The sequence below is a fragment of the Dryas octopetala genome, chromosome 8 (genome assembly GCF_963921425.1).
Source record: "Dryas octopetala chromosome 8, drDryOcto1.1, whole genome shotgun sequence".
NCBI classification, from domain to species: Eukaryota; Viridiplantae; Streptophyta; class Magnoliopsida; order Rosales; family Rosaceae; genus Dryas; species Dryas octopetala.
In genome coordinates, this window is record NC_141373.1 from 14,392,312 (window position 1) to 14,419,470 (window position 27,159).

General features: G+C 33.6%; 3 protein-coding genes across 3 annotated transcripts; 1 reads left to right on the forward strand and 2 right to left on the reverse strand.

Moving 5' to 3' along the window:
- Positions 1 to 424: 424 nt before the first annotated feature.
- On the forward strand, positions 425 to 3,337 carry LOC147277476 (co-chaperone protein p23-1-like). Its single transcript, XM_086254130.1, has 6 exons — positions 425 to 582; positions 2,024 to 2,210; positions 2,303 to 2,480; positions 2,585 to 2,622; positions 2,713 to 2,770; positions 2,900 to 3,337. Exons 1-6 carry the CDS (start codon positions 578 to 580, stop codon positions 3,019 to 3,021), a joined length of 588 nt encoding a protein of 195 aa, XP_086110256.1. The 5' UTR covers positions 425 to 577; the 3' UTR covers positions 3,022 to 3,337.
- A 1,171-nt stretch (positions 3,338 to 4,508) lies between these two features.
- On the reverse strand, positions 4,509 to 8,097 carry CPB (Subunits of heterodimeric actin filament capping protein Capz superfamily). The gene is made up of 8 exons (XM_086254354.1): positions 7,916 to 8,097; positions 7,661 to 7,731; positions 6,940 to 7,053; positions 6,635 to 6,717; positions 6,473 to 6,546; positions 6,204 to 6,323; positions 5,263 to 5,358; positions 4,509 to 4,968 (listed from the first exon to the last, which is right to left on the reverse strand). The coding sequence occupies exons 1-8, from the start codon at positions 8,042 to 8,044 to the stop codon at positions 4,885 to 4,887; spliced, it is 771 nt and encodes a 256-aa protein (XP_086110480.1). The 5' UTR covers positions 8,045 to 8,097; the 3' UTR covers positions 4,509 to 4,884.
- A 3,691-nt stretch (positions 8,098 to 11,788) lies between these two features.
- On the reverse strand, positions 11,789 to 26,388 carry LOC147277478 (Pseudouridine synthase family protein). Its single transcript, XM_086254932.1, has 15 exons — positions 26,168 to 26,388; positions 25,312 to 25,371; positions 24,144 to 24,261; positions 23,258 to 23,330; positions 22,666 to 22,711; positions 21,666 to 21,776; positions 19,648 to 19,735; positions 17,831 to 17,927; positions 16,520 to 16,580; positions 16,276 to 16,406; positions 15,235 to 15,352; positions 14,321 to 14,444; positions 14,023 to 14,130; positions 13,856 to 13,930; positions 11,789 to 12,110 (listed from the first exon to the last, which is right to left on the reverse strand). Exons 1-15 carry the CDS (start codon positions 26,243 to 26,245, stop codon positions 12,067 to 12,069), a joined length of 1,332 nt encoding a protein of 443 aa, XP_086111058.1. The 5' UTR covers positions 26,246 to 26,388; the 3' UTR covers positions 11,789 to 12,066.
- Between the last annotated feature and the right edge of the window lie 771 nt (positions 26,389 to 27,159).

Genomic DNA, 27,159 nt, shown 5'->3' on the forward strand with positions numbered 1-27,159 from the left:
AGTTTACTAAACACTCAACTATTTTACTTTATAGCTGATTTATTTCACAGCTAACTAAGCCTAATTGTCACAAATTAGAAATTATTAAGACATCTAATTGTGATCGAATAAATAGGCGAACATAGTAATTTCAAAAAACACTTTAAATGAAAACCATCAATTTTTTATTGTTTAATTTTTTTGCAAAGATGATCCTTTAATTGAGACTTAAAAAATCAATAATTTTAATTATTAAATTATAATATAGAATGAGTCCCACAAACCATAATCCATTATATGAAAGATGAAGTATGAAGGGTTCTATAGGCATTCAAGTAAAAGCCCTTTAATAAGGTTGCCCACACCCAATTCCCACCCAAAAAGATCTAAAAAATTACACAAGCATCTAGAGCAAAAAATAGGAAGTATGGAACCACACGGAACCATATAAACCCGATTCATCTTGACCGTACATTTTTACTTTTTACACCCCACAAATCTATAAAAATCACACTAAAACCCCTTTATAAACGAATCTCTCCTCTTTCTCTCTGAGAAGTAAACGCTGAGTCTCTGTGATAATCAATTACACGCCAAGATGAGGTGTTGCTCGAACTCTTATTTTCTTCTGTTTTACATTTATTTCTGATTTTTTTTTTTTTTTTCTATGAAGCATAGGGTTTGAGTTAGGTATTTCGAGGGTTTTTTTTTTTTTCGTTTTTCTTTTTGTTTTCGTTGTTAATCGTTTTCTGTTTGGTTGCTTAGAAAGTGAAGGAAATAGTGTAATCAGAAAATATGAATACTCGAATCAACCTAGACGGGTTTGTATTGTGTGTTGGGTACAGTCTGATGATAGTATTCTTTCTTTTCTACTTTTCTCGGGAACCAAACAGTGGTTTAGGGTTTTAGTAACTGAGTATTTTATGGAATTTTTTTTTTCTCTTGCTTTCTATCTTTTTTTTTCTCGGCGACCAAATAAAGGGCTATGGTTTTGATTTCTTCAAAAAATTGGGTTTGGTATGATTGGGTGAAATTAATATCAGACCCAAATGGGAAATGAAATTGCTAAGTTAGATTTCCCATTTTGCTGTTAGTCTGTTATATGGTGTTTCTCTTTCCCATGATGTTATGGATGAAGAACTCTGTTTAATTTATGCAACTATAATTTATTGCAATTGTTTACGAGTCTTTCTTTTCCACTTTTGTTTTATTTATTTCCATATTCATTAGACACTTGTTTCTACATTCTTATTTGTTTTTGGCGCAATAGTAGGCACATTCCTGCAACTTTGATTCCTATTCACATGTTAAAAACAAGGGATAGATTATTGGGTCTATACCCCTACATACAACTACAACTGCTCAGATTCTGAGGTTTTAGCTAGCTTATTTGGGAGTTCATATGACTATAGGCTTCCAATGGATCCAAGGGACAATAAGAAAATGTACCCAGATTTTGTTATTGGTGGAGTCCAGTTAAGCTAGATACTTGTAAACGAACTCTTGGCTACTTTATAATTTTTAGAACTCTTAATTGCTAGTAGCTACAAGATTTGCCTTATAGTACTTTTTTAAAGAAGTGGAGTTCCATAGTTCTTGGTCCCTGCTATATACCAGCCATTCCATTACTTTCATCTTTTCTAGTCTTTAATAAATCCTTTCTAGTCTTTAATAAATCCCAACTGTATATATGCATATTCTAATAGTACATAGGATTTTGCATAGGCTGTGTTGTTTAAAAATCTACATTAAGCTATTGGTGTGTAAGATAATTTTTTAGGGTCTTCCTGATCTTGTGTGACCTGCCGGGAAACTAATTCTAGCATGCAATTTATTGACAAGGTCACTGATTAGACAATGCTGATTGTAGGAATGAAATTTTTGACCTCACAGGGGTGAACATAATTGTCTTAGTGGCTAGCATGGAGGACAATATTCAATTTTGTATTTGTGAAAACATATTTTAGCTCTGTAGTAGACAGTTCATTCCATATGTGGTTCCTTTCATTTTTCCTAATTTTCCTTGTGAACTTGTAATATTCAGCCGACATCCAAATGTGAAATGGGCCCAGAGGTCTGATATAGTCTACATAACTATTGACTTGCCCGATGCTCAGGATGTGAAGCTTAAGCTGGAGCCTGAAGGAAAGTTTTTGTTCTCTGCTACCACTGGAACAGAGAAGACACCTTATGAAATTGACCTTGATCTCTATGACAAGGTTGATGTAAATGTAGGTTGCCAACATTAACCATCATGTTCTTTCACTAATCAATACTTCTTATCACTTATGATATTTACTTATTTACTTATCTGTACTTGCAGGAGAGCAATGCTAGTGTTGGCTTGAGAAAAATTGTTTACCTAGTGAAAAAAGCTGAGAATAAATGGTGGAGCAGATTGATAAAACAACAGGGAAAAGCTCCTGTGTTTCTGAAAGTTGATTGGGATAAATGGGTTGATGAAGATGAGGAGGAGGAGGTGCCAGAAGAGAAAGGAGGAGGTGAGTGTTTCTCCGGTCCTTCCTGAATTGTTATCCATACTATTATAGTTTTCCTGGTAACGTTCTTACTGTAGATTCGGATTGTCTTTAATTGTGGTTTTCAGCTGGACCTGATATGGACTTTGGCGGCTTTGATTTCTCTGTAAGTTGCTATACCATTGCTTAACTATCAAATTGTATACATTAAGTTATTCGTGAACTTGAACAATTTGCCTATGTCCTGTTATTTCAGAAGCTGAACATGGGTGGCGGCGGTGGCTTGAATCCTGATGCTCTTGGAAAGTTTGATGGTCAGTGTTGTAATCTATGCACCCTTATCATATCCGTAGTATGATTTTTGTGTTGGAACTGGAGTTAGAACTACAGATGAGCTATAAGGTTCACCTCTATTGCTGACAATTAATTTACTTTTCTTGTAGCCGAAGATGATGATAGTAGTGACACTGAAGATGAAATTATTGAACAAGCACCACCTGCTGCTGGGGAATCTGATGCCAAACCTCCTGTGGCTGCTGAACATAATTCAAAAGCTTCTGCCTGATGCAAAAGCTTTGAAGTGGCGGGTGCAGTGCAAAGGTTGAAGGTTGAAGCCTTTCTTACAGTGTCTTCAGATGTTAAGCTATCCCTGTTTTGAGATGCAGTTGAATCTGGTTTACTGCCTGACATACAAACTTTGTTAATGCTTTGTTTCACCTTCACGAAAGTATTATTTTTGTTTCTTTTTTTCTTTTTCAAGGGGGTAGTCTGATGGTTGGTAGTGAGAGGACTGCTGTTGGCAAGGCATGCTCTTGCTACATTTCTATTTTTTGTGAGTTGGATATTGACATTACTAGGTAATAGATATCATGTTTACATGAGATTGGCAGTAGCTCTTTTAAAATGATGATGTATGGTGGTTTTTGATCTTTATAGTATGCATCTTGTTTATTCCTTTTTTTGGGGGAGTCAGAAAGCCACTTTTATTGAAGCACCGCTTTTGGTTCTTCCTCAAATAGCCACTTTTATTGAAGCACTAGTTTTGGTTCCTCTTACCAATTTTAATCATGCATTTGTAAAAAATTAAAAATAAAAACTCCCAATCTTGATATACAGTAGGTGGAATTGGGTACAAAGGCAAAACAGGATGGCACAAGACTTTAAGGTGATGGATGTGTTCACTCACGCGGGCTAACAAAAATTTGCCAAAAAATGGTCCATAATGACTGGATTCAAATAGTGGCTACTCTTTGAGAGCATCTAATTCTTGAGTCTTTTCACCTTGTGCCTCGGGTATATTTATGTGAGGATCTATGAGTTTGATAGCTTAAAGAAATTAATAGAGGAGAGGAAGAACAGAGCACCGCTGTTGGTGAGTGTGCCTGGTTGGAGATGGCACTGCTGCAACGACATAAGAGAGAGAGAGAGAGAGAGAGAGAAGATAACAAACATATATAAATAGAATAGAAATAGTATAGTACAAAGTGCAAATATCGGCCACAAAAACCCTAATGCACAGAATTTTTGTATTTTATCTCATTCCTCTGATAAAAAGGTAATTTTGAATCTTTGTTTGAGTGGAAATAAAATTCTCTAGTTATAATTTTTGTGAAAGAGCAATTCTCTGTTTCAAAATGTAAAATGCGAAATTTGTGAGAGAGAGAGAGAGAGAGAGAGAGAGAGAGAGAGAGAGAGAGAGAGAGAGAGAGAGAGAGAGAGAGAGCTGCAAAGAAAAGGGATAGTAGGTTTTTATATCAATTTTTTGTTAGATTTCTAAGAATCTAGAAAAGGTGGTTAAATGTCTTTTAAGTGCTTTAAAATGAGGTTACTTTTCCAAATTTCTCATGATAAAATAACATCATTAACGTTTCGAGAGAGTAAGAGAGCAGCATAGACTTTAAACCGGGGTAGGAACTGTTTAGTCTAGCTGCCACCATTGGTGACTATCTCAAAGGGCAAATGCAATGGTTAATGAAATCACCAACAGCTACAGGAAACATAATGTCAATTATAGGTCAATTTGTCACATATCAGTATTTTAAACATTGTATCTATTCAAGCCACACCTACAAACTTAATTTAGCATATAAAATAGTCTATTTAACACACTATATCAGGCAACCATTGCTTGGCAGTAATAAATTGCATCACTCAAATACCCCAAAGCATTGATATCCCATGAAAAAACATGATACGGTATATAAAAATACAAAGTCCATGAAGAATTCCCAACTGACAAACCAGCCATCTTCTCCACTGTGCAATTGCAGACTGCCTCCAAGTGGAGTAAATCAAAATGGAAGAAAATTCCACAAGGTAGATAATAACATACCAAGTACAACAAAACAAACTAACCACCCTGTTAAGCAAATATGAGAACGAACATATGGTGAGTATTCTCCCTTTTGATGGGCCATGGAATGCCACATCAGCATGCATCAGGCAGTCTCATCACTACTTCAGCTGGTGGTCGTAAAGTGCAAACCATCTCTTTCGTCTTCCCAAAATAAACCTGCCATATATAGATCATGCAACTCACAGTGTGATGATTTTAAATTCCAAGCATAGAAAAATACAAAGGCTTTAGAAGCCCCACTCTTTGATCACAACTACACAATAGTTTAAAAGTCCCGGTGGGACAGCTAAGTGGTAAATCCACTGCCTTCAGGGGGCAGGGCCTAAGTTCAAACCTAGGGCATGTACAACTTGAATACCTTATTGAATCTTATTGAAGGCAGGAACATGTACAAGTTGAATTGTAGAACAGCATGTAGAGTGGTAAAATACACACAAGAATCCACAGTACCTGATCCAGTGAATTTCTCATCTTACTCTCCATTTCTTCGATCATTCTTCCCATGTTACAAATATGGCCTTCTTGAGTTGAAAGACGCATATTCATCTACAGAGCCAAAAAAGAAAGAAAGAATATTTTATCAACCCCAGAATATCATACAAAATAGGCACACATGCATTAGAGCATAGAAAACCAATTTTGGGTCATCATTCAAAAACCGAAAAAAAAATAATCCTGTCTTAATTTAAACCTTATCAGCCTTACCAGTGCAATAGTATAAAGCAATCAACCAAAAATATCGAGGCTCTTTTCAGTTCTTCACATATGGCAAAGAAAATAAAGAAACCTAGAAGTAGCTTCCGTTTAAATCATTTTTAGATATGCTTACCATTTTAATTCCAGTAGTCTACTTGCTTCCCAAGAACCAAACAGAGTAAATGCACATATAAAAAGCTGACCCTCCTATTAGTGCTTTTGGAATACACCTTACAAAATCGCACAACGTAACTAGGCCTTTCTCAAACTACTTGGGGTCCTTAACATGAACTATTCTCTTCCCCTGGGACAAAGTTATTCTCTACAGCATACATCCAATAATTGTATCCTTTCCTTTCTCACCATTTCTACCCTAGTAATACTTTTTCCACGTTCTCTCCTTCTCCCTAGCTTCCATGGTAGTGTATCTTTATGTCTTTGGTCTTCAGTCCTAAAGAATCTTACAAGCTACACTGGCAAAGGAAACGTTCAACCAACCATTATTTATTTTTGGGTGGGGAAGAAGGTTTTCTTTGCCTTTTTGTTGTTGATTTACTTTTTCATGCATTTTTTTTCGGCAGGGGGGGGGTTAAGGAGACTCTCATCTGCTAACCTTAAGGCCACAAATATTTACTAAAAAGTCTATTTGCGGCAACAAACAAGAGCAGTAATTCCAAGAATCTAGTATAATTTACCTGTCGTCTAATTGATCCAGACAAACTGAATGTGCCTGATGACTCATTATCTGTAGTCAAAGACAGCATGACAGTGGTGGTTAAACGGTAGTTGGCTGTCCCTTCCTCCTCCGGGCCCACCTATGTGAAAATTGAAGATCCAGAATGACTAAGAAAGATGACATACTTAGTGACAATTTAGTATATGTATGCAAGGCGAGAGAGGCAAGGCTACATGAGCATCCTCACCACAGTTCTACATTGTTCCTACCATGACAAATGGTGTTTACCTCAATAACATGTATAGCTTCCCATGCCCCCTCCTGCAAATAACCTCTCCTACCTTGCCCTGTCTTGGATCCATCTTCATAAACAAAAATAATGAAATCAGAATATATAACAGAAAAGAAAGTAACCGTTGCATCTGCTTGGAGATGGTTCAGGTAGTGGACCTTTTTTTATTAAAAAGCAGCCTACAAAACCTTCGTTTTCATCCTCCCACATATAAACTGATGAAATGCCACCTTCATAATACCTACCAAATTACCGGTCAATCAAGCTGCTAAATCTTCAGAAAGAAACAAACAAATGAACCATTATGCTAAAATAAATTGCATGGGGATACTGTATAGACATTCTGGTTTGTTTTGGAAATTACATATCAAGGGAAAAAAAAAAACATTATGGAAGTGGTTTATTTCTACAATTTAACTAATAAAAACAAGAACACAAGAACGAGGTAAGTAAAGGACCTCACTGGTCACGATAAACGGCAAAGATGTCGTTTGCTTCAATTTCAAGTTGCCTCAACTCTAAAGATGGGAGGCTGCCGTCTTCTAATGGGGGTTGATATTTATTTGACCAAGGTGATCTACATGAAAATATAGCAACACAAAAAAGAAGAGAAAAAGGTCAATGTAGACAACTGATAGTCATAGAACTGCATGATTTTAAAAAAGAGAAAAGGCCAACACCCAACAATAAACTGCAAATGTGTTCTTGTAGCACAAACCAAATTTAAGTGTGTTGTCAATTGATTTTGATCATTTAGCCTAAGAAGTGTCTAGATAGACCAAAAACACAGTGGTTTTTGAGTAACCCACAAGTCCAACCTCCAATTTAGTGGAGTACGCTTTTACCGTGCATGTGTAATATATGAAATATATAGTTATACATGCATTTCATTTATCATATAGATTAAATCTGCATAATAACCAAAAATAAAAACAAAAATTCAAAAACGTACATATTGAAAAGCTAAGGCATGAACTAAAGTTCAGTACTGTTTATCTCTCATGAAAAACCCATAAAACTGGTGTCTATCAATTTTCACAAAGGCATCCACATTCAAAAATCAAGGCGAGATCTTATATCTCTAAAATCGCCAATCAAATGTGAGTTTCAAGGCATATTGGATCACAAATCTACAAAGCCACTAAATTTGACTGTTCACAGCGCAAAGATTTGAGTTTCATTACCTGTAAGAGTCTGCATCTCTGTTATACTCACACAAAATGAACTCCTTCCCATATTCTTCGTCGCACCTAACCTGTTTTCACATCAAGAAATCGATTACGAAATGCCGTTATTGTCGGTGATTATCTCGGTTGAATGCCAAGAAAATAATTGAAAAAAAAAAAAAATGAAACCCTAACATAGGCTAGGACTGAGAAAGAAAACTAAAATTTCATTTTCCCGACTGGGTCTGTTTTCTGAGGAACCAAACAAACAACCTGGAGGGGCTGATCTACTTGGGAGAGAAGATCGGAGGAGTGTTGGGGAAGAAGGGAGAGAAGTGCGGAGAGAGCGGTTTCGATGTGCTTCGGAGGCATTCTCCTCATCAATCCCATCGCTGCTTCCATTTTCGCTCGCTTCTTCTCTCTCTCTCTCGTTCGTTCTCACTTCTCCGCTTGCTTTTATTTTCTTGGATTTTTTGTCTCTTCCTTTGAATTTTGATCCTCTTTTTTCTTCTTTCACAAGTCTTTTCTTTGATTGTCAAAAATTCAAAATTTATTGGGTGACTGTAATTCTACTTTAATTTTTTTAAAAAAATTGCTTAGAATGATTTGCAAATGTAATAAAAGGACAGTAACAGTTTGTATATAAAATTATAAATGAAAAGACAATAACAATTTGTAATAAAGAGTTATTGGGTGGAATTAAAAAAAAAATTGTATAATGGATTTTCAAATGTAATTTATAAGTTTATTTTGATGTAGTATACTAGTATAGTAGTATCTAAGCTTAAAACATTCCTTTATTATTTTAGGATTGTCAAAAAATTAAACAAAAGAAATATAAAACTATATCTAATTGGATTTAATGGCATTCTCTTTCGGATTATTCAATAAAATATAATTTTGATAGTTTTAGTAACACAAGATGATCAAATAATTTTGATCGATGCAAGGGATTAATCTGGAATGGAAAATCTAGTTTAGGACAACCCTCAATTACTAAAAAATATATATAATTTTCACAGTAGTGCTAGATATATCACATTTTTATACCATAATTTCATACCACCTTATGTGGCAACTTACATGGCATTCATACATTGGATACTAAAAAATAAAAATAAAAACCCAAAAAGAAAAAGAAAAACTCTGTCCAATAAAGTAATGACACGTGAGATGGTATAAGAATGTGGTATAAGAAATGTGGTAAGTATAGCATTATTCAAATAATAATATAGAGTTATTTACTTTTTGAGGAGTTAGGCTATTTTATACTTGGTCTTACTTATTTTGACTCATTTAACTTTCTTTTATTTTTTTGCTAATTTGCTGTTAATTTGAAGTGCATGACAATTTGCTTTATTATATACAAATGAGCCAACTGATTTCTGTTCTAGTCACCTGCACAGAGACTATTTGCTGCTGGATATATGGGCCAACCCCCATGAGTACCATTTTGCTAAGGAATTTTGAAATTCAAATTTATGGACTATGGTCAACACTTATGAATACAAAAATCTTCTCTCTCTCTCTCTCTCTCTCTCTTTTTTTTTTTTTTTTTTTTTTTTTTCTGTTATTAATTTTCAAAATGCATCATTCCAGGTTCTCAAATTTTCAAAAATATTTTGACGGTCTTTATTTTAATCTCTTGTTACATTGTCTATTATAAATTCATAAGCGATACTGTAGAAACATGGCAACATGATAAATAGATATGATCAACATGGAAAAAGCCTATCAACATGATATGATCACAAGTCTAGCTACTAGACTTTTTTATAATATAAGATGATTATATTATAAGATTATAAATCTAGATTTTGATTAAGTTGATACTTATACAGTTTGGCAACATAAGTATCTATATAAGTATTCTTTTCCAATTCCTTTAAGACTGTATGAATTTTAAATTTGTTAATAAACAACTTAAATTAAAAATAAAAAATTATCAAGATATTTTGATAATTTCAACTTTGATTTGGTGAAAAACTGTAGATACAAGTTGCTTTTGCACATTTATAGGTTGGTCATTTTTTAGAAATCACAAGCCTCTTGACGTCAATGTGCTCTCTCTTTTATTTTTTGACCTCTAGTTAATGTAAATAGAGGAATTCCAAAAAAAAAAAAAAGGGAGGTTTATCGTCTTTTTACATACTCCCTAGGGTTTTAAAAATTATACATACATCTCATGAGATTTCAAAATTGTTGCATATAACCTCTATAGTGAGACGAAACATAATAAGAAAGTATGCAAAAAGGCATGCTAAGGGGATGAAATGGCCTAATAAGATTACTCAAAGTGGTTGAATGTCAATACAAATATTTTCTTCTTTATTTATTTATTATTTTCTCTTGCAGTGAGTATATGCAATAGTTTTGAAACTTCAAAGGGTATATATGTAATTTTTTAAACCTCAAGGGATGTATATGAAAAAACGATATATCTCATAGAGTGTAAGTGTAAATAACTCATTTGATAAAGATCTTTCAATCAATAGATAGGATTTAGTGTTCAATATAAGGAATAGTGGGAAGTGGTGAGAGTTTTATAACTCCTCACTCTCTTTAAGATGGTGAGATGTGTTTTTTTTAATTTCTTAAATTTTTTTCATATATTTATTTTATAACTATACAGTCTATACCCTCATTTTTTTGGAAACTTTTGACCAAAAGTGTTTTCTAGCTTTATAATAATAGAGAGATATCTCCAACAGCATGCATGTTCTTTTAAACAAATGGCTTTTCTTTCCCTCAACCTATTCTATTTTTGTTTTGATTTCTTTTGGCTTAGACTTTAGAGGAGAAAAATGTGCTACAACTTTTTCATGACAATGATCAGAATTAAGGACCAAGCAAGCAAAGAGTTGATTAGGAACACTTTGGAAATCAGACCCACAACACAAGCAGTTGGTAAAATGCTTGGGGTTTGTGAGGCCTACATTATCCATGTTCTTTTTACTATTCTCTGCCACCTTAGCTGTTTGGAGTATAGTATAAGGATAATGCTTTTGGGACTTTCTCAACTACCATATTTAGCTGATCATGTAAGGTGTCAGCTGATGTATGATTAGCTTTTGAGAGATCACCATTAAAAGCTGACCATACATCAGCTGACACCTCACATAATCAACTAAATATGATTAATTGAGAAAATCCCAATAGCATTACCCATAGTATAATCCCGAATAAGTAAAGGGCTTAATTGAGAGTCCGGATCTTATTCAACCAAATTTAGTTTTAACTAATTAACAACTGTCGTTCATTAAATTTGAATTCATAACTTGCTCCTACAAAAAAGAGACTAAATGCCACAAGACTAAATGATCATTAGCTATTGAACAAAATTTAGAGAATTAATTTGGTTTATAGTACAAATTTATAATTGTACGAATGTAGGCATACTCGTTCATTAGGGTTTAGTTACTTGGTTTAGCCAAATCTCTCCTCGAAGAGTTGATTTTTTAACTCAAAACTCCACACACGAGTTCTGATGTGCAAATTAATTTCTATTTAGTGAGCATATAAATATAGATATAGTGGTAATATTTATAAAGCCCATAAGGAGTTCATCACAACTATTAAATTAGATATGAATGAATGAACAAAAGATTGAAATGCAACTTTAGCATCACAACTATTACATCAGATATGAACTAATGAGGTAATAATTTATAATAAATAAAGAACTAATGAGGTACATTTTACTTGCTTATATAGTTATATCTAAACTAATTAAATGGCAAAAGAAAAAACGTATCTAATCAAATTAAATAAAATAAAAGATCTATAAGAATTAAACTCATATGTGGATGAAAATCAAACATTTTACCGCTTAAGCTAGAGCCCCACAATAATATGTGAAGTTATTTTCAGCCAGTAACAATATGTGGAATTTTTTATTTTTTTTAATAAGAGGGAAGGGAGATTTGAACTTGGAACTTCTACGACATTGAGAAATGATACTAGGATCAATAAATGATAACATTATGTGATCTTTGATAAGCAGGAGTATGTGAGTTTTATTTGCCCAGAAAAATCAAATTCCAGTAACATGTTAAATACTTTAATTAGTGTCCATAATATACCAATCAAAACAGACAAAGAAACTCAAGGAACAATAATCATTTAAGAAAAAAATTAGAAATACTGGGCAAAGAAAAAAAAAATTATATTGCTCTTCTTATTTTCAGGGGCAAGTATAAGACATTGAAATGGTATTTTTCAAATTCACTCGGCTTGCCTTGGTATAATCAAATTCATTTCTGAAAATAAAATCCTCACTAATAAGAGAGTTACATTGATAACAAAATCAAAGAACCACATTATAGAATGAAACAATTAATTTTTTAGTACAACATACTATAATAAATGGCAGAGTATGATATACTTTCGTAATCTCCAAGATATATTAATGAACTCTTCAGACTTCATGCTCTTGTGTTTAATTTGGCACGTCTCTCTTCGTATGATGCTGGGATCAATTCAAGAAGAGTTAAAAAGCAGGAACCTTGGTAGATCACATTCAAATTATTGGAAATGAATGCTAGCAAGAACAGATATAACATCAGCTAGATGCAATGTCTTTCATATGAAATACCAAGAAAAGATCGGCCACTGACTGAAGACAAAATGATAAAGATGGCAGCACTGTTGGTTTTAACTGAAAACTCTATTCTCAACGACCGTGAATTAATTGTTTTGATTATAATTTGTTATAAAGTTTTTAATTTTATTTATATACTTGGCCATCGATCATAGTAGTTCTAACATGTTCCCCAACATCCTTCCAGAATAACTCAAATTAGAAAAAAAAAAAAAAAAAAAAAAAAAAAGGCCTTGGTGTTTTGTTCTAAGAAAACTTATTTCTAGGGTGTTCCATCTAATTAACTATAACTTATAAGTTATAACATGCAAGGTAAAGTTTTAAGTTTCCATAAAAATTGATATGCCAAGAAGGATATTATGATAATCACATGGAACATGAGAAATCAAGATAATCACATGTAACATGAGAAATCATGATCACCTCATGTTTCCAAACTCTTAGGGCACATCCTAATTATTTAAAACCAAATTTACCCATTTAGAGTCCCCAATTTTTTGGTGTATGAAATTTCTCACGAGACTCTACAGCTTCTTTGCTTTTCCCCCAGGTACCTTGAATAAAGGACTAGTATAACTGTAAACTTCTTAATACAACTGCTTGTATTGAATAGTTTACCGTTATACTTGTCCTTATTTAAGATAGCTGGGGGAATAGTAAAGAAGCTGGAGAATCTCATGAGAAATTTCTTGTGGGCTGGATTGGAGTAAGGGAAGAAAGAGCAACTGATTAGATGGGAACTGGTATAAATGCCTAAAGAGAAGGGAGGGTTGCGTATAGGGAGGCACTGAGGCACAAGGTAAAACAAAGCAAATATGGGACTCAAGATAATGGGTGGGATGCTAAATCTTTGATGGGAGGATCAAGTACGTGTCCTTAGAAGGATATAAGTCAAGGTTATGATTAATTTATAGGTCACTGTGGATTGGTTGTAGGGAATGGGTTGAAGGTGAGATTTTGGGAAGATTTGTGGGTTGGGATTTAACCTTGAGTGGGTCATTTCCTTGACCGTACAATTTGTCCAACAGTCACAATTTTTTTATTGCAAGAATGGCAGCGAGTCAGACTACACCTATAAGCTGGGATTTAGGTTTAAGGAGGAACTTATGTGATGAGGAAACATAAGAGCTTATGGGGTTGCTGACAAATTTGGAATGCTCAGGACTCTAGAAGGTGGAACTTGGATTCTTTAGGGAAATTTTTTTGCATTTCTTTTCTTTTCTTTCGGGAGTTATGCAATAACATTGAAGCCCTAGGGTTTTTCATCAGTAATTTGGAAAACTAAAGTACCTCCAAAAGTTCAGATATTGGCTTGCCTGGTTGCACATGGCACAATTAACACATGTGACAGGATCCAACAAAGAAGACCACAAATGTGAAAGGGTTAAATCTAGTTAAACATGTACAAAAAGGTAAGGGGCCCAAGTGAATAAATTTGGGGGTTCAAATAAAACCGCCCTTTCAATAATGTATAACGTACTTAAAAAGAAGCCACCAGAAAGTATAAATAATGGAACACATTCCAACTATTTAATGAGATATTAACTTGCATAAACATCCCATTAGTGTGATGAATGTTTCTGGGTAATTTTCAAAGATACAGTAGCACTTACGCTCGGTTGGCCGTGACATGAGAGGGACATGGGAAGATTTCTTCTTGAGTGTTTCATTAGCCAAGGAGCTCTGGTCTGAGAAAACAGAGGTTTATCAGTAATATAGATAAATATACAAATATGACATTTTCCAATGAGAATAATATGAGGAATTTCGCTTTCATCACCTTTTTCTATTTGCAAACAGCTTCGCAGAGCTTCATGGAAGATTGCAGCTTGGAGATGATAATTTTGACATTCATTTTCCAAGTGTATACGCAATGCTTGTCCAGCATCTAGTAAAGCAAAAAAATGACACATTTAGAAGTAGGAGAGAGAATGCAGGTGGCAATTTTTAGTTCAGCAAGCATATGAAAATATTAGAGTGGAAAGCGGATGAGACAGAACATCAACACTCCAGATAAAAATGATGTTTAATGTCTTGCAAACAAGAATCATAGGATGTATCTCTTGCCATACAAGTACCTGACGAACAAGTGAACTTGAGACCCTCAAATTCACAAGATTGAAGAACCAATGGAATCTCTGGGGCCATGGCGTATTGAGGTTTTCTCGGGATTCTGTTAGTATCCAGTAATGCATCTATCACCTACAAATTAAAGCATTTAATCTGAGTTACTTTCATGGAACAAACGTGAAAGTTAAATGTAGAGAACACATTTTTGAATCTGAGTGGCCTCAAAGCAAAGGAAACTATTCTGACACTATTTCACAATGCCGACAATGGGGGATTTAGCACGACTGTGGGCTGTTCTGACACTATTTCCAGTGGTTGGGCACCAACAGTGTTTGGTTTGAACCATCTTAAAAAAACAGCAAATTCTCAACACTATCATCTTGATTATCAAACAGTCAAAGTATAGCTAACAAACAGGTGCATTATATGGTTAATTCATGTACAACAGCACTAAAGATATAACAATATGCACACGGTGTTGCTTTCAAATAGTCCCAACTGAATACTTTTCTTTTCAGCTCTCATGGTAATCTTTGGTTAGGAGTCTAAATTGCATTATAAATAGGTAAGGTTTCATCAAGAGAATCCTGAAAGCATATGTGTGAAATAGGTAAGGTTTCATTAATAGAATGCAGAAAGGATATGTGGGAAAGAGGCATCTGACTGAATGCAATTCGTTTGCAGGTGTGAAAGCATGTTTTGGATATGTAGTAGCCAGATAACTTTTATCTGTACCAGTACACTGTTCACACTTGTGTTTCTGGCAGCACCTCAGATTGCGAGAGGCAAGAAACTGATAATTTTGAGGTAATAGGCTATTCTTTTGTATTTCTTAACAGCTTTTTTTTTTTTTTTTTTTTTTTTAAATAATAATTTACAAAATTTGAGAAGCCAATCAATCAAGAGGAAATTTGGTACGTACATCAGGAGATTCATGACCTTGGCCGATCAAGAATAGTACAGCAACCATGCATCGGACCTGGTGCCACAGGAAAGCACTGCCTTTGATTTTAATTGCCCAAAGCTGCTTCCCATCAAACCTGAAAACCATTGGGAAATTATCAAGCAACAAGACAGAACATTCAGGATAATCTCAATAGACAAAATGCTTCTTGTTTGTTCTTATTGGCATGTTGACAAGATTAAAGGCTGAACTATGAGTTGAAAAAATGACGCCCAAAATAGTAAAGGCAAAAATTAGGAAGTGATTTGCAGAAGTGCTGAAAAGCAAGAGATGAATCAGGTTGCCCTAGAACATATATTTGAAATAGGTCGCCAACTGATAGATAGGGAAATCAAGTATAGTCCAAGAAGAATAAACATTAGTGCATGCACTCTGCTATGTATCACATGAATGAATTGAAGTCTGAAAATAACTTTTACAATCTAATTTAGAGAATACAAAAAAATATCCCTGCAGGCATACATGAAGTATTAACCAAAGAGGACACCAAGCAGTGCATATATGAAGTACAAAGAGGAAGCCCATATTTCTTCCCTACATCCACATGGCATTCTTCAAAAACCATATTCATCTATTATAAATTTATAGCTCTCCAAAATAAAGTAAATAAATAAGAGTAATACCACAGCTACGTTCTAAATATCTGTTTGGGAATTATCCATTTTTAGCCCTTAAGAACTCAAACCTGTGCACCCTGGTTGATTGCCATGATCAGTATAAATGGACATTGGCTTGGCCAATTATAAAGAAACTGTTTCTCTTTTTTCTTTTTCTTTTTCAAGCACCAGCTGCTACACATACATGTGAAGAAAGAGAAAAGTAGTCTATGGATAGCAGAAGAATAAAAAACTGAGAAGAAAAATTAAATTTTCACAAAACTTGTGCAACATGACACATATGCATACCATATTCGTCTCTAATTATGCAATTAGGGCAATGTGAATTAATTAATTTCAAGAAAGAAAAAAAAGGTCAGAAAGTTTAACTACCCATGTCAACCTCACATCACAAGGAGAGACTGCAAATGAAGTGATTTTCCGCCTGTAGTTGTGGACATTTAGAGCATCCATTTTACAGAAGTTTCTGAAGTCATGTTCACCAACAAACTTCCTACCAGCACTCTCCATAGCCTGGTGAAACATGAACCAAAGAAAACTAAGTTTCTTGTTCTATTAATTCTAATAATTGGAGCACCATTTTGCATTCATAAAATTGTTATAAATCAAAGAGAAGAATTGTGTACCAAGAGATTCAAATTTTCTCCCCAAAATAAATAATTATACTCCCTGCTTAAACAGCTAAACCTGCATTTGACAAAGGAAGGCAACAAATTATGCTAAAGCATAAGATATTTACAGTGACCTTAAGAAAGAAGAAAGAAATAAAGGAAAGAAACAAAATGGAGGGTCGGTACAGATAAGGAATACAGTAAAACTATTATAAAGCCTCAACCATGTAAGCATATGATATTAAAAATGAAAACAGTTATGTTTTGCAGTTGAAGAATTTAAGAACATTCAGATAATGAAATGCAGAACATAGCTATCTTCAATGGATTATGTTCATTAGCTTTTCTAAAAAAATACATATATTGCTGATTTCTAAAAAGTGTGAAAAGAAATTAAATGATAAATATTGTTCATATTTCAAAGGTCATCCTTAAAGCAGAAGAGTATCTCAAACATCAGCTCTAGATTTTAGAATCTTACACCAGCTCTTGATCACGGCAATCATAGATATTAGTTGAAAAAAGAAAGAGAGCTTAACAATGATACAAACAAGATTTGTTCAACAACTTAAATTTTCTTTATGAAGGGCAGGGTGATTGGCTACAAGATTTCATTTATCCCCATGCAATACACCATGATTAGAAGGGGCCTCATATATATTTGACATACATGGGAAAAATCATGAAAAAAACAAATGAAACTTAATCAGTAGAAGTTACAGCAGAAATACTAAAAGGATCTTTTCTATTTTATAATGGAAAAATTCTCACAAAGGAAAGTTTTCTTCATAAACACATCACTGCACATAAATCCAGGTTAAAGCCTCCTTAATTAATTGATAAGTAGGTGGCAATCATTATGCTTATTGCTTAAGAATCATGATTCCATCCAATTCTCAATGATTTCTAAGTCAATTTAAAATAAACACTATTAGTGAAATACTAAGAATATACGACCATTTTGTGGCTAACACTGTTAAGTCAACTGGGCCATGGGAAATTCAAGATGGTATTAACTCTGTTGACAGATGGCTCCTGGGATTTTACTTACTCTATAGCTTCATGCTTGAAAACTTGATGCATTAGTTTCAGTAAGGAAACACCAAAAAAAGGATTTAACCCTCAGAGGAACTGTTCTTGCCAAAGGTTTTTATAGTTTAGTATATCTCATTTTTACAGAAAAAAAAAAAAAAAAAAAAAAAAAAACACACACACACACACACACATGTTGCATGAGTAGCTTTATGTCATTTTGCAGGAAAAAAAAAAAAGTTTCTAACATGATCATCTCCAAATAATGGAAAATTTCATACAAGGTAGACAAACCTCGCATTGAAACCCATTGGAACAGGACACCAGCCAAAAACTCGAATATCAACTGGAAGGACTCGATTCAGTATCCTCACATAATCGATTTCACCTTCTGAGAAAAGCATGAACAAAACAAAGGAGCATGTGTTATTCAAAATGAGTTGTGGTTACTCAAATCTCAAATGGTACTACAAATCTCAAATGAAGCTATTAAATCAGTTTCATATGGCTCAAATTCTAGTCAAGTAAAACCACGCTTTTAAATCTCAATTATAGTGCTAGATTCCTTGTTTGTTGCATTTTTCCCCTGAAGAAACTTTTAGTCCATCTCCATGTCTACATTTTATGGTCTGAAGGTTTTTGCAACAGAAATAGATCATTAGACACAACTTCCCCAAATCAAGGCCAGGCGGCCAGTGTTGTGCCACTTGTGTTTTTAAAAACAACCGTTCCAAAAATTTGTGCATAAGAAGTATGTCAAATGAACCTAACACACATAAGGCTTTAAAATCATTTCAATGTATCCAGGTTCACACCAACCAAGAAAGTTGGCCTACTTGTAGGTTAGTCCGCCATCAAGACTCAAAGCCAGACAATTACTCACAATAGCCAACCAATTCTGCAACTAAACACCAAGACTAATTTATCTTCCCATCAATCATATCAGGATTCCTGTGGCTCCTCTCATAAAAAGCCACCCAAGGCTGTAAGGGCTTACACCTGCCCGTAAGCCAATCTTCATGTATAAGAAGCATGGGTGTTCAATTTTTTTTTTCTTTTTCAGCAATAGTATGATGCTTACATATAAGCTTAAATGCGTTGCTTGAGTGAGCAACATATAGTAAATATTTTCTAACAATAGAACCATGCCTTTCCTTAGTCAAACCCAAGCCTATTCTGGAGTTGTGTGGCTTTCTTGAATATCATAGTATAACAGATGCATCCCGCTCCTGAAAGGAAAGCAAAATTATTTTACTCCTACACATAGTTACCAAAAATTTCTACTACCATAGGGAATTGTGATTTGAAACAGCCTAATCAAGGAAAGCTATGCCTATCAATTTCTCTAATGGTGTGTAGCAATTGTGCTACATATAGTTATAGTAGAGTTTTCAAAAAGAATAAACTGGCGAAAAAATCCGAATGGCCCAGTCTTTTTTCCTTACAAAACTAGTTGGAAGACCTAAGACTGGTATATCCACTAGAGTTAAAATTCTTGCTTGGTTGGCAGTTCAAAGTAAAATCAATACTTGTGACATGCTCCAAAGAAGAAGAAGCCATATGCTTTTTTATCTCCTCACTGTGTTGTGTAAAGCTGAGAGAATCAACCGAGCATATAATTTACATTGGTCCTTCACTTGGCAAATTTGGAGTAGATTGATGCTTGGTTTGGTGTGGATCAGGTTGTTACAAAAAACTGTTACTCCTTGCTAAGTGAGGCTTCATGGGATGGGGGCAAACAAGGGGGCAATTACTCTTCGGCACTGTGCAGTCTTGGCCTCTATTTGGACTTTGTGGTTGGGGAGGAACAGAAGGATCTTCAATAGAGCAGAGGAGATGTCTTTTATTTGAGATGGAACAAGATTTCTAGCCTCTCTGGGTATTTTCTAAACGCTCCACAGACATTCATTTTATTGTTATCTTCTTGACTGGGCAGGAGTTTTACAGTGATGATTGGTTTGCTAGCCTAGTGTTTGTAGTTGGCCTGCCCTAGGTACTTTGTTTGTAGTCTTAGGTGGACTGCTTGTCCCTCTCCTTTTGTACTTCATTTTGTTTTTCAATAAAGTTCTTGTTTCCTATAAAAAATAAATATACAAAATAAAACCTATTACCATAATGCTCTTTGAAAACCATTTTGCTAGCATCTTCATTGTTTTCACATGTTTCCTTCAGGTTTGATCGTAGATAGAGAGCAATCACCTGCATCAAATAATTGCCATAATCTCAATAGATCAAACACATAGAAAAGTTTTTTCTTTAAAAAAAAAAAAAAGAGGAAAAGCAGCAGCATGAAAGCTAGCATCAAGCAAGATTGAAAATATTGATTTCAGCAGTCTGCTTTTTTTATTTTTTGATACAATCATTAGTCTGGATGTACAGATATATGGGTGGAAATTATGAAAACAAACAAAATTTTCTTTAAAACATGGAATTTTGAATGAAGCTTTTGGAAGTGCTAAACATACCAATAATTCATCAATCAAACAATTAAACTTAAAAAAGTACACCTGTGATAAATATATGACATAGGTAAAAAGCACATATTTTGGTACTATAATTTACTTTTATTTATCTTTTATTTAGGGAGGCGCTATTGGCACTCCCAAAAAGTCACCCTGCACTCCTCTTTCTTTTTAATTATTTCAATATTATTTTATCAATTCAATTATCAAAATTGCCCCTAATTACTTTGTGATATTATAGAACTTCATTCTTTTACAAAATGCTCTTCTTTCGTTTTCTTTCTATATTTCCTCAACTCTTTCTTTAATCAATCATTCTCTCTCACTAACGGTGAACGTTAAATGATAAATAGTGACTAAAGAACTCACTATGGACCTGCTTAACCATATAGAGATGGTAGGAATTTCTAGGAGATTGTGCTGCCCTTTACACCATCCAAATACAACTGTGTTAGCTTGCTCAGGCCTTCAACGAGTACAAGTTTGAATTGAATATTTGGGGCTGAATATGAGAAGTTAAACAATGCTCATAATTCTCATATTGCATGCTTCACGGTAATAATGGGCAGCCTTTGTCTTGTACCTGCTGTTACAAGAGGTAGTAAATTGCATTGTGAATTGTAGAACCATTGTTTACTTTTGAATTTTCAATATTAGTGAGAGAGAATGATATATTGTGGGGATTGATTGATTAAGAGAAGGATTGATTAAGTGGATAGTAGAAGAAACTGGGAAACAAAAAGAAAGAAAATCATTTTGCATGAGAAACAAACTAACAGATGAAATAACTAAGGGTCATTTTGACAATTGAATTGTTAAAATGATATTTAAGGAATTAAAAAAGAAAGGGGAGTGCAGGATAACTTTATGGGATTGCAAATAGCACCTCCCTTTATTTATACCTATATTGTTTATCTTCTACTGCACACATGCGTGTTGTTTTTATTTTGCATGTTGCATTAGTTTTCCTCGAGGGGCAAGGCTCATTACATTCTCATGTCTAGGTGTACTATTTCATTTTATTAGTACAAGTTACCTCATACCGTCGAGATGTCTTATAAACTTATGAAATAGTACACCTAGACATGTGTCATAAACTTACTTGTACTATTTCATACTATGTGTTATAAACTTAGTACAAGATAATTTTGCACAAAGTATTCAAGTTTCAAAGTTATGTGTCAGCAGCGCACATTGTTTTCAACTTACATGTCATAAATTTTTAATAAACATATTATTTTACAAAATTTACAGGTTTAATTGATTGGTTTAGCATTTCCAAAATTTTCATTCAAAATCTCCATATTTTAAGGCAAATTTCTGTTGTTTCCATAACTTTTACTGATATTTTCACAAATATCAATATTCCCACCGATATTTTCATAAATACAGACTACCGATATTTCCACTAATATCGACATTTTCAACCTTGCCTTTATCTAGCAGAGCTTGGTAATCTATTTTCAGCATCTTTAGCAATGATGTTGGCTTGAGTTCCAAAAGGTGATCTAACATACTTCAGCTTCACCCATTATTGAGCCTTTAGGAAATACACAAATAAGCAAACCAGAACAAAAGCAACAACAAATACGTATACAGTCATACTGATTTTGCAATCTCAACACCAACCAACAAAATTCAAATAGAAAGGTTTAGTATCAACTTACTTGCCCAACAGCAGATACTCCCTTGTCTGTCCTACCACATCTTGAGTAATGTGATTCCTTCTTGCCACCAATCAAAAGCCTCGTCTTCTCAAGAGCTTTGAAAATTTCAGACTGCATATTAATAAAGTATAACATAAATCTCATATGCAGCAATAAGTTCTGCAAATTAGGTCTACTAATCACATAAACCAATATCTACCATTTATTCAACTTTAAATATCCAAATCTCTCTTATCAAAAAGAAATAAAATAAAATAAAATCCAAGAAGTCTTATATATGGTGATAATATAGCCTATTTGTCATAGCCATACAAATGCAAAATATGTACAATATGTAGAATGACATCACTCATCAAATAGTTTTCTTTTCAAAAGAAACAAAACTTTATTGCTATAGAAAGAGCTATTACAATACAGTGGACAAGAGATCCACAAAACATCAACACCAAAACAAGATTAAAGCAACAAACTTCTACCTATACAAAAGAAAATCTAAGTTCATAGCCTAACAATGGAAAATCCTAATGAAGCCAAATTAACAAATAGCTGCCTTCCAGTCCAACAAAATATCAGAAACAGAAAAATCTCTACACTCTGAAGAAACCGAAGTCCACAGGGAGGACCAAAATCTTTGTCCCAAATCTCTTCAACCCCAATACCACTGTCTTCCACTCATGAAATTCATAAGATATCAACACTGGACGTAAAACAATTTACAACCTTGTACCTCTGAAACTTTTGATTACTATAACAAGTGATATTGTAAATTTGTACCTTAGTCTAAAAATGGATAAACGCAAGCTTTGATAATATATTTGAGGCAAAAAAAAAAAAGAAGTAAATGCTTTCAGCTGTTCTTCAAAAGAATGGATCAATTTATCACAAAGAAGATTCTGTCATTCAACATTAATAACATACAGTACTTATCTAATTTGCATTGCCAATGCATTTCCAGACACAAAAATTAGATAAATAAGAATAATAATATGAGAAACAATACCTCAATGGTTGGATCCATATGTGCCTCTGAAGCAAAACCATAAAACCTGTAATGTAGCGCATAGAGTTAGTAAGGCCTTCAACATTCCATTATCATTATGAAGGATATTAAGTTTTTTCAAGCCTATTGACCATGCAATGCTGTTATAGAAACTTCTTCTGTAAAGTTATCAAAAATTCAACCTGAAAACTATTCGGAAGAAAATTTATAATATGAACAAAGAAAAGCCAAAACTCAAGATTTCAACATTTCATTGATAAATGTTGGACAGAGATAAAGGAATGTGAGGTGGTATATGCCAATCTATTCTATAGCAGCAAGGAGATTAGAAGTCACTATTTAATTCTTTCAAACTTCCACTAATATCTATTTTCCATATTTTTACCAGCACTGTGTTAATACGCTCTCTATATATTGTTTTTTGTATGAAATATGCTCTCAAAAATTGAACATTCAACTGCTACCATTCTTTGGCCAAAAGAAAAACTTGCTACCTTTCTATTTTCTTAGGCAGAAAAGGGGGGTAGGGGAGGGAGGGGGGGGGATGCGATGTACTTGCAAAAGAAAAAATCAATTTAGTTGCACAATGTACCTCTGCCCAAAATACATGACTTTCAGAGCAACATATCTCTTGCAATGGTGATTCATGATCCTTGTGTCATAACCTGTACACTAACGTTGATATTTAAAATTTGATAAACACATTTAACAGGCATGAATCGGCAAAGTAAAACTTCTTTTTCAAAAGAGACTTTCCTTTTCTTTTTTTAAGAAACAAAATTTTATGAATGAAAAGTAAAACTTCTTTTTCAAAAGAGACTTTCCTTTCTTTTTCTATAAGAAACAAAATTTCATTAATGAAAGAGGACAAAACAGAGAACAACATGTCGACTTACCTACAGAACCTGACTAACAATCTCTAGGAACAATGAAATACAACAAGACAGGAAAACAGAAAATCAAACTCTCAGACACTACAGCTTTCCAATCAGACAAAGTAACAAAAGAAGAATAGTTCCTAAACTCTGAGGATACCTATTGAGTATATTAATGATTTCCTGAAACAGGTATACTATTAATTTTGAATAATGATAACTTTTGAGTTCAAAAACTAGAAAAGAAAAGAACTTAATTATGATAACTATTGAATTATGATAACAAGTTAGTTATGCACAAAAGTCCACATTGGTATTAGAGAACGATATCAGAAAACAACTATAAACCACTAGAGAGAGAGAGAGGGGGGGACGGAGGGACGGAGAGGGACAGGGAAATATTGAAGAAATTTAAGCAAATTTATTTGCTATTAACAAGTACTTCCCGGTCTTGGCAATATATAAGTCACCTCTTACAATGATTTTAAACAGATCTTTGGTAAGTGATACATTTAAGGTAATTGGATTGTGTTCTCTTGGAAACTTGTGCTAAATTTATTTTCCTATTTTTATTTTATGAAAAAAAAAAATCAAAGAAAAAACCTGGCACTTTCTCTTTTACTTTCTCCTTGGCGGTCTTCTTACTTCCTGAGTTTGATTTCCTGCTTTTCTCAATCGAACTATCACAACTGACAGCAGACCCATCACCCTTGTCATCTTTCTGCATCACAACACACATATCTTTACAAAACAACAGCAACCAAAGGAAAAGGAAAAACCAAGAAGAAGGCAGGTTTTTATTTATTTTCTTTCTAATAAATTAGCCTATGGTCCTTAGTTAAACTTTCTTTCAGTTAGGCCCCTTGTCTAATAGAGTTTTCCATAATCCCCCATTTAATCATTTGTGTGCCTATTATTATGGGTTGATTCTACCTTTTTGAAAAAAATACTGGTAATACCCTTGTAATTGTCAAACTACTAAACATAATAACTAAAATGTCATATACTCATTCAAACTAAAATATACTAATGCCACACCATTCCTTTCTTTTTCTCTCAAACTTAAAAATACCAAACTATCATTTTACATGTCCATTTTTCATAAAATTTGTATTTTCAAAAGCATTTGTCAAAATCTATCAAACAACAACCATGATGACTATAATATTATGTATTAAAAAAATTGACAATTGATGTGAAAAAGTGAACTATGTTGCATCATGGTCACAAATACATTATCATGATGTGAAAATTTAATTATGTTGTATCTGTAAGACAGATACATTAATTCATGTCTTTTTGTATATAACTTTATATCATCATAGATCTTATTTGATGAAGCTTGAGAATTGCTTTCAAAAAATATAAATTTCATAAAAAAACAGATGTGTAATGAAAGTTGTGATAATTCAAAGTTCAAGAAGAAAATGAGGAAATAAATTATGGCAGTAGTGTCTGTCAATTTGGATTAGAGATGACATTTTTGTTAATTCCTTGTACTTGCATAGGACCATAGGTGTTTAATGGACTCTAGTTTGATTTCCGTTGATTCGTTGAAAAGTCCATTGGACCTTGCACGATTAAGAACAAAAAAAAAAAAAGTTTCACTTGATGGGAATCTATAATGATTGGGCTACAGTTTCTAAACCAAATATTCAATTGGGCTACAACATTCTACGTTTATCTCAAAATAAGAACTCAATCATAATTTTAAAATTTTAATAATAAATTGAAAGAATAAAAAAATCAATTAACAAATAGAATAACAAACCTCATGACAGCAAAAATCTGCGAGTCGAGATGACAATTTGGCATTCTCAGCCTCTAATTCCTGGATTTTGAGTTACAAATAAGTAATTAAAACTATACATTTGTAAGGAAAAAAGAATACACTTTGAAGTAAATCTGGGATTACAGGAGTGACTAAAAAAGACAAGTAAAAAATAATGTATTGTGGGAGTAACGTGTATTAGTTATAGGATAAGACAAAGTAGGTTAGGCAATAAGGCAATATGGAACTTATCACAACATTACATGCAACTATAACCCAAGAAAGCTCTTATTTGAAAAATCTTTGTGATAATCCAGAGCTTCCCTTCCCGCTTCGTCTATTTGGGATGCTAAAGTTCCTCATCGGCATGTTGATTGCTCACGCAATGTTTTAACAAATAAAATGGCATTTACAATTTGGTGTTAGTAGTAACGTACTTTGAACGTATGCATGATTTTAGTTTTTTGAAATTTTTTACTATGCATAATTATTTATATATAAAAAATGGGCTCACTTTTAGCTTCGCATAAGAAGACGATATATTAAAGAAGAAAAATGATAGGTAGAGAATTTATGCGACTGACCCCATAATCAGTTAATTCTTCGATAGAAGTTATAACCCACTGTTTGTTTGCTTAGACTACTCAAGGAAATCATATTATAATTTCCAACGATAATGAATTATGAACCACCCATAACCAGTGTGGAGCTTTGTTTTCTAAACAACAAATTAAGCTATGCAATTCACAATGCACTGTTTGGTTAGCATTTCTCTGATGAAGTGCTTTACTTGCTTTCGAAGCAGAGAGATAGAGAGAGAGAGAGAGAGAGAGAGAAAGAGAGAGAGGGAGAGTACCTGAACTCTGTGTTGGAGGGAGTCGACCAGGGACTGTAGGTGGGTGATGAGGTCTGTATCCGTGACTTCCATAGACATGGTCGATTGCTTGGAGTTGGTGGTTCCTCTGCGACTGCTTTTGCTCCGTTTGAAGTCACTACTCTCTACTCTCCAGCGGAACCCAAAACGACGACGGACGAGTTAGGGCTCCTCTCTGTACCTTTGGTTTTCTTTCTCACTTCCTTTCTTTGCTTTTTTTTTTTGTTTTTTTTTTTTTTGTTCGACACTTCGACGAGAGAAAGAAGCGAAAATTTATAAAAATAAGAATTAAATACAAAAATGGTCCACGAATTTTTAGAGTGAATCTTAATTTGGTCTTTTAACTTTAAAAAGTGTCAATTTGATCCACAAACTTTTCAAATTGTACCAAAACAGTACAAACGTTAACTTCTATCGAAAAATTTAACGGAAACTAGTCATGTGCATAAAAAGTAATCACATTTTTAAGGGCATTTCAGTTCGTTCATCATATTTTCATGTGACCAATTTCGTTAATTTTCATATGAAAGTTAACATTTGTACTTAATTCGTTAATAAGAATTAAATACAAAAATAGTCCACGAATTTTCCAAGTTCATCTGAAAATTAACGAAATTGTACTGCTTTAGTACAACTTGGAAAATTCGTGGACCAAATTGATATTTTTTATAATTAGTGGACCAAATTGAGAATCAATGTAAAGTTCGTGGACTATTTTTATATTTAACCTTAAAAATAACTCATTTTAATCTCATTCATACTCTTTTTTATGTGCAAAGACAAAACTACCCTTTATATATATATACTTTACTAAATGAGTCTGTTAAATTGTAGGGTCTGACAACTAAAATTGTTAGTCTAATGAACAACCAGCCAAGTAAATTGAGCTTAAGGCCAAAATTCAAATAAGGGCCAACTTAGTGCATTTGTTAAAAAAATTAGTGAATCTACAAAAAAAAAAAAAAACAAAACAA